Source organism: Suricata suricatta, chromosome 13, assembly GCF_006229205.1.
Source record: "Suricata suricatta isolate VVHF042 chromosome 13, meerkat_22Aug2017_6uvM2_HiC, whole genome shotgun sequence".
In the NCBI taxonomy this organism is placed as follows: Eukaryota; Metazoa; Chordata; class Mammalia; order Carnivora; family Herpestidae; genus Suricata; species Suricata suricatta.
This window is the reverse complement of record NC_043712.1, coordinates 50,418,770-50,431,134: the sequence shown is the minus strand read 5'-3', so window position 1 is coordinate 50,431,134 and position 12,365 is coordinate 50,418,770. Positions and strand designations below refer to the sequence as shown.

At 33.5% G+C, this 12,365-nt stretch overlaps 1 protein-coding gene across 1 annotated transcript in view; it reads left to right on the top strand.

Annotated features, from left to right (window-relative positions):
• Window positions 1-12,365, top strand: part of CNTLN (centlein) — a 291,923-nt gene that overhangs the window by 109,956 nt on the left and 169,602 nt on the right. The window contains exons 6-7 of the mRNA XM_029920696.1: window positions 380-513; window positions 9,961-10,123. Of these exons, the coding sequence (XP_029776556.1) occupies window positions 380-513; window positions 9,961-10,123 (297 nt within the window). The remainder of the gene's footprint in view (window positions 1-379; window positions 514-9,960; window positions 10,124-12,365) is intronic.

Genomic DNA, 12,365 nt, shown 5'->3' with positions numbered 1-12,365 from the left:
TCCCCCATAGGAAGTGTGTCTTGGGTTTTTCCCTTATTATTTTCTTTACTTTTTTTTTTCCCTCTTCTTTTTTTGGTGGTGGGGGTGGTTATGTTTAAATGAAGTTGCTTTTACAACACCAAAGGCTTAATCATCCATTTCCTACATTCTTAGATTTTGTACCAAGACGCTCTAATACTTTTTCATTTTCTGAAAAAAGTAAGTGTGACTGGTATTAAAGTTATTTTTCATACTAAAATATTTTTAGTTAAGTGAAAACAAAAAAAATTAAAAACATTAGCAATATTTTACTGTTATTTTTTAGATTAGTTAAATATAATATATTTAATTTGCTTGATACTTATTATATTTGATTATGATATAAGTGCTCTGATTTTAGGCCTTTGAAGATGATTTAATTGAAGCAAGGAAAGAAATTGAAATATCACAGAGTAAATATAATGCTCTGTCATTACAGTTGAATAATAAACAGACTGAACTTATCCAGAAGGATATGGATATTACCCTTGTCAGGCAAGTATATTCAATTTCAAACTTAATTATTATAGCAATATCATTAGTTATTCAGAATGGCAACATATATGTTTATTATTAATGCTCAAAAATGACATAGTAAATCTTCTATGAAGACATATGTTTGAGGTATTGAAACGTATCTGTAATTTATATACCAAACTGGTAATAGTTAACTGAGAGAATCAGGAGTTTCACAGGATTGGGAACAGCATTCTTAAAGAGTGGTCTTATTTCCATTTTTAAAAAGAATAATGCAATTATTCATTGTTTCCATCTAAAATCCAGCTGAGTATTATATGATATTCATTATTATTATAATTTGCAATATATGAGAACTCCAATTTTGACTTTTTATTTTATTATGTTCTAAATAGTTTATGCAATATTCTTTATATACCAAAATAATTTTGTACTATTATTCACAAAGTAGGATTACTTGAAAAATATGTTTTTAAGTGTTTTGAAAGATTTTAAACTATTTATTAATTTATTTCACTTACCTTTATCTGAAAATGAGGTTAGAATAAGTCATAAATATGAGTGTATATGCATGCATATATACATATATATGTTATCTATATATACACACACACCTACATTCCATAATGTGTTTAGGCATGTGCATTTTTACTTAAGCTAATTAAAATAATCATACAAAGTTTACCATATACCTCTATAAACACAATTTCATCCTCTCATGATACTACCATATATATGTGTAAAAATGGATGTGTATGTACACATATATACACACATGTAAACTATTTACATATGTAATTATATATATACTATGTATTTATATTATGTGTAATATCATTAATGTGTGGCTAAAACTTGGTATGTAAATATATATTATATGTCTATATTCAATACATATTTACATATATTTTGTACATTATAAGAATCTATCTCTATATCCATCAGGGCAGGATTTTTGGATGGGTAGCAGTTAATGTTTACATATTAATTTATTACCTAAGCAAAAATTCATTGCGTTAAAATTTAAAAATCTTCTTATCAATAGGGTTGAGGAAAAGTATAAAATTTATATATGATAGACTGGTTGGCTTGTCTATTCATGGTATAATTATTTTTGAAGGCTGTAACTTGATGAAGTCATAAACGTAATTTCACATAGTTATAGAATCTTAGATTTATAAGAAATCTTAAAATTGTCATTTATTCCTATCTTCTTCTCAATAAAATAATATACCTTCTGGTTTTTGCTTGATACTTTTAGTTGATAAGTTTTTCATTACTTTTCAAGACTGTTCTTTTCATTTTATATTGTTTAAATTTGAACATTGTTTCATATATTGAGTTGAAGTTTGATTTTTTTTTCCAATATCCAGCCATTTATCTTGAATCCTTATTTAGAGACCCTCAGACACAATCTAATCTCTATTTGGTAGCATAGATCTTGAAATAATAGAAGAAATCTTTATCAATAACTATCTTTTCAGTGTTTAACTATTTAAACAACTTAACTATTTTTCATAATTTTTTATGTTATATACTTTGTAGATGTTATACTGTTTTGAGTTGTATTTCTGAATGCATTCCTTATCATCATTATCTATATCATCAATATTTTTTCTTAAAATGTAGCAGTGATAACTACACAAAATATTCCAATGATGTTTCCCTTTTAGAGTCTGATATGGATGGAGCATAACATAGGACATCTTCTACGGTGCAATGTAGTGTTAAGTGCATATCATTTTAATAATTATATTTTCTACTAAATTTTGCCCCATTGTATACTTGAATTTAGTATATTGCTAGAGCTATTAGCTACAGTAAATAAGGCAGTAATATCCACAAATAGACATTTTATTACACAATGATAAAAGAACAGACCATATATAATTTTAAGAGCTTGATTGTGAGGGCTCATAGAGGAGGAGTTGGAAGTTTGGAGCAGAGGACTGTGACTCAAACTCTCATTATAGGGTTGTAGTTGAGATGTCTGCATTATTTTTCCTGAGTTGTTTGAGTAAGGGTTACCAGTTGGATGTATTCTATGTCTCCTTTCCTTTATATATATTTATATGAATTTATACCTAGAACATGTATAAAAGTGCTAGCCAGTTAAGTTTCCTAACTAAAAGTTTTGTCTGAATAGGTAATGATTCTATAATTACGTGGAAGGTGGGCTAAATGGCTACATGGAGGGTGGGTTAAATTACATGGATATAGGCTATTGTTAGATGATTTGGGAGTTTTTCCTAGAAATTACTTGTAAATCTCGCAAAACATAAAAAAATAAAAGTCAAGACCAGTGCAGTCATAGTTTGGATTAGAAATGTCAAAGTCAGGGGCACCTGGGTAGCTCAGTCAGTTAAGCATCCAACTTTGGCTCAGGTCATGATCTCCTGGTTTGTGGGCTTGGGCCCTCCTTTGGGCTCTGTGCTGATAGCTCAGAGCCTGGAGCCTGCTTTAGATTCTATCTGGGTCTCCCCTTTCTCTCTGTCCCTCCCCTGCTCACTCTCTGTCTTCTCCTGCTTACACTCTGTCTCTCTCTCTCAAAAAATTAAAAAAAAAAAAAAGAAATGTCGACGGTAGAATCTTGAAATTGGATAGATTAATACGTTTGGATTGCTAGTGTTCCCAGGCCCTTCGTAGAAGCAAGTGTAAATTTTCTCTGTAAGATGATACAACAATTCTGTCCTCAAATTATATCCACAATTTTGCAAACTAATAATGTCCAGCATATAGTCAGAAATATTCAGTATGTAATAAGGCAAGAATAAAAATTAAAGACCTAAGAACTAGAAGGGAAAAGACCCAATTATTTGCCTATATGCTTAATTCAGAAACATTGTTAATTTTTAAAATTAATTTAATTAACAATTAATGTAAGTTAATTTCATTAACTTACAGAAACATTGTTCAAATTAATAAGTGGGCTTATTTATTACACTTGGTAGAAGCAATGTTAGTGAAAAAATTTAATTGTATTTTTATGCTAGCAAAAATTTAGGAAATGGACTTAATATATGGAAATAATACCATTTATAATACGAGTAAATATGTGAAGAGTATGTGTAATGAAAGCTGTGTGTTACTTCTATGCAGAAAGGTGGAAAACATTATTGAGAGAAATAAAAGGTCTAATAATATATGTAGGGATATACGAAGTTCATTGTTTAGAAAGCTTAATATAATAAAGATGTCAATTCTCTCCAAATAGATACTGAGATTTAGAGTAATACAGATTATCAACAACAGGAAGCCATTACTACCCCCAGACCAGAAGGAGCAGGAGAGAAGCTCTAACCAGATCTTTGTGAAAAATCTTTCCTGGGAGAGAGGTTGCCTAACAGAAGTATCTTTAGACAGGGAAACAGAGACGGAGCCAGGGAAAGAAACGTCTTGACTTTTTTTCTCCTTTACCCTCTCTAATCACCAGCTGGCACTTCTAACTGATCAAATTCAGTTAGAGGCAAAGGACAGGAGCCAGTGTAATGCAGTCTGTGGAGGCTGGCCTCTTAGGCTAGAGTATTGGAGAGTATGGAGATACGGTGACATTGGAGACTATATGGTACATTCTCCCATTACTGGTCTTTTCCAGAGCTTTCCTGGGCATTTATTGTTTATTAAGTTTTTGTTATAAACTGTAGAATAAACTTGCTTATTTCTTGTTTGGTATTTTATTAAACATTCATACTTACAAGTCAGCCTGACAAGAATTGACATCTTTATGATGCCAGTCTTATGTCCCAGAGGATGGTATGACATTCCATTTGTTTCAGTACTTTTGTATCCTTAGAAATTTATTTTTAATGGATCTTGACATTTCTTGTTAAACTTATTCCTAGTTATTTCCTGTTTTTGTTACTATTTAAATGGGATGTTTCCTTCCCATGTAGTTTCCAACTGATTTTATTTCTTATGGTATTTTGCTGTACATGTTTTGATATGCTATGATTTGGTGGGTAAAGTATTCACAGTTCTTTTGTTTTTACTGTGAATTTTACTTTTACTTATTTGCATGTTAATTTTTTGCCTTGGATTCTAATTCTTCTGAAGTTAATATTGCTGTTCTTTATTTTTGTTTACCTGTTTATGGTAAGCAAAACAAGTACATAATTGGGATAATAATACATATGAATTATTAAATAATACATGTATAAATTATATTAAAAATAATAAAAAGAAAAAAATGCATGTAGAACAGAAAAGTACAAAGAAGATTGAGGAAAAAATATTACACTTAAAATACAACTCCAGACAGGTAAGAGCCATGAAAATTTTGTGAGAATCATTCTAGATTTTTCTCAATTTATATATATATATTTTTTAATGTTTTATTTATTTTTGATACAGAGAAAGACAGAGCATGAGAGGGGGAGGGTCAGAGAGAGAAGGAGACACATAACCGGAAGCAGGCTCCAGGCTCTGAGCTGGCTGTCAGCATAGGGCCCGATGCGGGGCTCGAACCCACAAACGTGAGATCTGACCTGAGCTGAAGTTGGAGGCTTAACCGACTGAGCCACCCAGGCGCCCCTCAATTTATATTTATATATTGAATATTAGATGGATAGAAGGTTTTAGATAAAAGGGACTATGCTGAACATGTTCTTTTAATAAGTAATAACTTCAGCTTTATATGATATAATGGAACAATGAGACACTGATGTGAAATTGAGGGAATTATTAAACCTTTTCTCTACAAAAAGTAATCACTCTCTCTAAAGCTAGGAAGAATATGGCATGAAAAACTTAGGAGGTCAATCTCATTATATATATTTTTAAATCTACATTTCATCTTTAGTTCGTTTTGGGACCTGCTATGTAAACTTTGGAAAATAGAACATACATTCAACCATTTTAACTACTGATTTTGCAACTCAAGATATATCATAGCATTTGTAACCACAGTAACCAAAGATGTTTCAGATTAGTTCTGTATTTTGCTTCAGTGCTCATCACTTAACGTTTTACTTTTGATGTGTTCATTCCTGCACTCTATTTTGATTCACCTCAGGGGCTCATTTTTACTAGGACCTTCCCTATTGCTAGAGTATGCTTTCTTCCCCATTGTCATCATATTTAACCATGTGACTTACTTGGCCTGTGAGATGAGAGTGAAAGTAATACATGCCATGTACTAATGTTGTAAAAGAGTCATTGCTTGATTTGCCTTTGCTTTTTGCCCTCTGCCACCAGAATAGCATGTTCCTAATACAGTCCTGCTGCTGCAGTTTGGGCCTTAGGATATAGGAAAGCCACATGTAATGTGAGCAAGCAGTAAAGCTTTGTTTTTGTAAACCATCCAGATTTTTTTAAACTGCAGAATAACCTAGAGAAGCTGCCTGAAACCCTCTGTCAGTCTTTGGTATCAAACTTGATCTCTACAGGGATGTTCCTAATTTATCCCATGGCCCACTCAATCCCTTAGATAGCATCACTGTAACTAAAAAAGTCACCGGATTTATCTTTCAGGAATCCAATATTTTTAACAGCACTTGACATTCTTCTTGAGGAAATGTTGGTTCTCAGTGCTGTCTCAGGTCTCTCATACTTTTCTTTACTCCTTTTCATCTGCGTCTACAGGAGCTTCTCAAGTTTGAACCTACCAATTAATTTTATTTTCCATAGCTTTTAGTTTCCCTATAACTGCTCTTATTATGCTTTTTGATACTATTATGGCATTGTTTCTTTTTAACACTATCTCTTTAAGTTATCCTTTTCATTTCATTCATTTAACAACTGTCTTAACCCATATATCCTAGTAAAAAGAGCATGAGGGAAGGATTAAGTCCTGATTACTTACTTAGCAGATTCAATTCCAGGGGTAAGAGAGTGAGTGAGAGAGAGAGAGAGAGAGAGAGAGAGAGAGAAGAATGAGGCAGGCAAGGATAAAGAGTAATTCAAGGAAATGCACTATTGTGCTGGCATGGTTTGTGGAGAACCATGAAGAGATAGCAGGTGCACTGAATTTGCTACCCAGGTTGATTCTGGACAGACTGTAGGAGAGAAATGATGCTCTAGAGCAATCCATCAGATAGAAGAAGAAAACAAGTCACCTGTCTGGTTCCTTCCTGTGTTTTGTCCTAAAACAGTAAAAGTTTGCTGCTTATACCATGCCTAGGTTGTAGCATTTTTTCCTAATCTGGAAATGGTACAAGGGGACACACACACACTAGGCATGCAGCTGGTTAACCTCAAGTTGTGGAGCCAGAGGAGCTGTATAAATTTCATAGGCTGAAGTGGTAGTTAATAGGCTGAGACAGAGCAAGGGAATGAGAGTCTAAGAGGCGGGTATAGGCTGAATCTGGAAATATGCATAAGATGTATACAGCACACCAACAACTACAGTAAGGGACAGGAATCCTCTTAGGTGCCCTGTTTCTAGTAGTGAACAAAAATGTCCTTGCCTTCACAGAAGCTTTAGTAAGATCATCCTACATCTTGTCTTTCTATTGGTAATTCAGAGAAGTGTGATGGTTTCTTTTTCATACATTTCCTAGATCTTCCATCTAATTCTTTAGTAATTTCTACTCAGAGGTATACTTTTTCTCCTAGCATGTACAGTAAACTTTCTTTTTTCTTGGTTCTTGGTACTCCTTTTTTTTTTTTTTTTAAATAAGTCCAGTTTATTTTTCTTGTTTTCAAATGAGGAAAGATCTAGACAAATTGAGTGTTTGCTAGTGGTCCAGATCTCTGCCTTTTGTAATCCTTATTGTTTATTTTGATACTAATCATGTTCCACATTTCATATTTACAATATTAGTGTACATTCCATCTCATCTACTTTTCAAGTAGAAAGAAGAGAAAGAAACTTATTTTGACAGTGTAAGATTATGCTTCCATTCCACTTACTGGGAATATGCCCAGGACATAGCATGAGATGAGAGACAGGGATCTGCTGGTCCCTTAGGTGATTTTTAATCCTCAGGTGCCTCACAGTATGAGCATTTCCCTACTCTTGAGTATTTTTTTTCTGCCTACAGATACCTATATTTTGTTCCACATGATCCTTAAATGCAAGCCAACTACTGATCTTTAAGAAATAACATTTCTAGCATTGGAGTAGAAGTAAATTTGCTATGTTTCACATTGCATTAAAGGATGGTATGTTTTCTTGTCATCATGTCCCCATTCTAAATGCAACATTTACTTAGGTTTCCTAACATATATCTTAACTATATACTGTGATAGAATTTTATTATACATCTATTGTCTGTCTTATTTGATAATTTTTACCAGTATTATTCTGGAAAGGGAAGTACTTAGCAAACATTCTTACTATGGGTCTCTCTTTCCCTCCTCTTGTGAGCATTATATATCCTGCAAGCATTGTGCCATTATTGATTCTCTTCTCTCTCCTCTCCTGTTTTTGACTGTTATTTGCTGCAGGTTTTAGGTTTTTTTTTAGATAAATAGTTTTAAATAGTTTTTTAAAAATAGTTAAAAAATGATGATGCTCATGATTGGGAATAGTGTTCTTTTTTTAAATTTTATAAAATTTACTTTATAGTTGGCATTTATAATTTAATTTTTAATTCAATTTAAAATGATGACTATTAACTGTGTAATACATTTACTTATTTTTTATTTAAATAGTTTATTACGAAGTTGGTTTCCATATAACACCCAATGCTCTTCTCAAGTGCCCCCCTCCACTACCATCACCCCCTACTGTTCCCCCATCCCTCTTCAGCCCTCAGTTTGTTCTCAGCATTCAAAAGTCTCTCATGATTTGCCTCACTCCCAAAAGAGACCTCCCCAAGCTTCCTAATGCCCATCTACCATGTGAGGATATAACAGGAAGAAGGCCCTGACCGGGCACTCTGATTTCTGACTTCCAGACTCCACAACGATGAGAAATAGTTTCTGTTGTCTGTAAACTACGCAGTGTATGATGTTTTGTGATAGTGGCCATACAGGATTGAGACAGACAGTGTATATTCATGTATCTGTATGGATGGAGAGGTTGTTGTGCTCTTTGGAAAACAATATTATAAACTTCTAGAAAGCAGAGGTCATTTGTCCCATATTAATATTTATCAGTCTTCAACAACTGTTTGCATATCTCTTTTATTTATTTATTTTTATGTTTTTTATTTATTTTTGAGAGACTGAGAGAGACACCATGAGCAGGGGAGTGTCAGAGAAAGAGGGGGACACAGAATCTGAAGACAGTCTCCAGGCTCTGAGCTAGCTGACAGCACAAGTCCCCCCGGCGCGGGACTTGAACCCATGAACTGCAAGATCATGGCATGAGCTGAAGTTGGACGCTTAACCCACTGAGCCACCCAGGCGCCCCTGTTTGCATATCTCTTTTGTTTTTTCCTTCTTTTAAGACTTAGCTTGCAGAAATTAATTTTTAGTTTGAGGTTATAGGTTAAAAAGAGTTCCATTAAAAAATAGTCTCCAGAATATATATTATAAAGTATATTCTGTGAAATGTATCTCTATAAATATTTTTCTCTTCAAATTGAATATACAAAATATGTTCCAATTTATATGATTTGTATCACACGGGATTCACTATCATAGAACTCTGGAAACCTCTATCCCAGGAAGTAGGGTTTTCCTGGACCCTTAGTGCCTTCATTACTACTACTACCAGTTTGTTCTCCTCCTTACCAGTTGCACTCAGGATTGGTTGGAAGTACTGGTTTTCACCTTGTGTTGTTCTCCTTCCTTCTGACCTTTTCCTCCCTATCTTTTCCTTCAGTCTGAATTAGAAGAGTCACAGGAATCCCAGCCCAGATCCCTGAGGTTGCAAACTAGTGGTGCTTTAAGGAACTTTGGTTTGATGTTTAATTTGCCTTTTGGGATTCTTTTTAATGCATTTAAAGTTCTGTATAATATGCAATGAAAGGCTGATTTAGGGGCTCCTTGTGTGGCTTACTTGGTTAGGCGTCCAACATTGGCTCAGGTACGATCTCACAGTTCTTGGGTGTGAGCCCCATGTTGGGCTCTGTGCTAATGCTCAGTCTGGAGCCTGCTTTGGATTCTGTCTCCCTCTTTCTTTGCCCCTCCCCTGCTCACACTCTGTCTCTCACTGTCTCTAAAAAATAAGTAAACACTAAAAAAATAAAAATAAAAAAATAGAGAAAGGCTGATTTACCCTGTATTCAAAACTGGTAACTGTTGTTGGCATCAGTACTTATCAGTTCTTGGAACTGAAGTGTAACTTAATTTCAATAAGAAGGTGGTGCTATGTCTGTATATCCAAGGTTTTTATTACTATCAAGCTATAAAAGAAAATTGATAAGTATTTGGCTTTGAAAATTATAGTACTATCAATACTTTCTAGGAGTATGTGATAAATATTAAATACTTTATATGTTATTTCTTTCATTAATAGGTTTGCCTGCAGTAAAAAATAATAGATGAAAACCTGAAAGACGGTCTATAACTTCACAGTTACGTACCTGAGATGTTCTTTACTCACGCTTCTCCCTGTTTACGGCTTGTTTGGCGCAGGAAGGAGCTGCTGGAGCTGCAGAACCTCTACGAGCAGAACAGCGCGCACACGGCGCAGCAGGCGGAGCTGATCCAGCAGCTCCAGGTTCTGAACATGGACGCGCAGAAAGTGCTGAGGAACCAGGAGGACGTCCACACAGCCGAAAGCATATCATATCAAAAAGTATGCTTCTATTCTGTCATAAGAATGTAAATTTATATGTATGCACCTATAAAAATACATAGAATTCAATTTTTTCAGATTTCAGCATTTCTTTATTACTATTCCCTTTTATATATATTTCTTCAAATTTAAAAATGAAATGCAGTTCAATTTGGTATCATTTAAAATTTTGTGATTTTTCTATATGGCTGGTAAAGCTGAAACATTTAAAATAGAGATGCAAGTTTACGCTGTAGAATATTGTTTTTATAAAATGGAATTTTGATATATACTCTGAAACATACTATGACTGTGGCCCCCAACCCAGAAAGGATTTGGGGCATGGAATTTTTCAGCCTTCTCTTATGAGAAATTATTCATCAATTATGGTTATAGTTTATAACCTAAAGTGGTCTTTCTTTATAGAATTTTGCATTATTTCATTGGGACATCTGCACAGATACAAATGGATATGCTGAGGAAGGCTTCAGGGTTAATATTTTCCAAGAGTTTTCTCTTTTTTTGTCTGTTTCTTTTAAGTAGTCATCTTACTTTACAGTTGTTTTAGGAACTACTCAAGAAGGCTTACCTAGATATTTAGGTGTGCTGACTGACTCAGCAACAATAATTATGGCTGGTAATTTAAAAAAAACACCTTTATTGAATTCTTTATGTTTTGTGTAGTGTACCAAGTTATTTATAGAAACAATTTGGTTTCTGTATAGGTCAATCTCATAAGATTGATTTTATTCCCTTTTAATAGTTGAGGCAGCCATGGCTTAGAGTGGTTAAATAGTGCAATCTGTGTTGTTGTTTTCTATTTAACTCACTCTTCTAAAAAAGGACCATGAAAGTCCAATACTATAATTAACATTTTTATGTTAGTAGTAGTAGTAAATATTAAGTAAACATTAAACACTTATTTTTAAATAATGCTTTGGAACAGTGGTTTTCAGTCTGTGTTCCGTGTTCCTCCATAGTGTCCCTCAGGCCGCAGATGATAACAGGTGAGGGGTGGAGCCTGTTCTCTCCACTTAGAATAGACCCACTTGCCCTTTTTCTTCTTTTTGGTGGGATTCCCTAAATTGGACTCCATTGCTAAAATGACTTGAAAAATTGGATGTTATTAGTAACTTTAAGTTTTTCATCCTTTTCACTTGTATATTTACCTCAACCATTTCTTTTTCTTTCTTAAATTTTGCTTACAAGCCCCCCACCCCTTGGCAATTTATATTCAGATATGTCTTTAAGGTTGCTTAGTAACAACCTCACAACCCTTTTCTCTTACTTGCTAGTACTTCTTTTACTCTTTCTACTCTCAGCAAGAAAGAGCTTGGAAAGAGGAAAAAAGGAAGTGTTTCCTTTGATATTTCATTTTTCAATCTTGTGTTCTAAGAATATTTTTAGTTGCTTGACTTAAAATTTAAGACAAAATGTTTCAGCCTTATTTCTACTTTAGTTGATTTTCATTAGCAATCACTACAGAGAGCAACCATCTCCTTTATAACCTACTTTTAGAACATTTATAGATTCTAAATCATTTCATACAACTGAATACTTAAACATTTTAAATGAATTATTACCAAAGTATTATATGCTTGTGATAAATTTTCAAATAATATAGAAGTATATGAAACAAAAAATATAAAGTGTTCTGCATGCCTACCTGAAGCCCTTGCCAAAGAATAACTACTCTTAATATTTGAATGTATCTGAGAGTTTCTCTAGAACAGAATATTTTAAAATTATTTTCTTTGTTAATTATACAAACATTATAAAAATAAATTATTCTGAGATACTGAGAGAATACTGTAGAAGACCTGATACTGCTAATCTAACAGATCCAAATACCCTTCCACTCACACCACTTCATTTCATTTGTACCTAGGTGTAATCATCTGAGTGGTCATTCCAGACCCTTTTCATGCGTAGATATTAGATGTGTGTGTATATGCACACATATCACAAATTGAGACATATTATACTTTTAATATTTACTAACTTATACTTACTGTTCTTTAATTTGTAATTTTCAAGAAATATGCATTGGATGTATTTCCATGACAATACATAGATAGAGTTCTGGCGCTCCTCCTGCTCTACTTTGTCTTCCAGCATGTACATATATTGTGTGGATTTATAATACAATTTGATGATTATTAAGGTCTCCTTCTCCAACTTTTTGTTGTCATCAACTTTCTCAAAGAAGGAGATGTTCTTCATCTCTTCTGTAGCATCATTTCCCCACTGGACCATTCCTAAC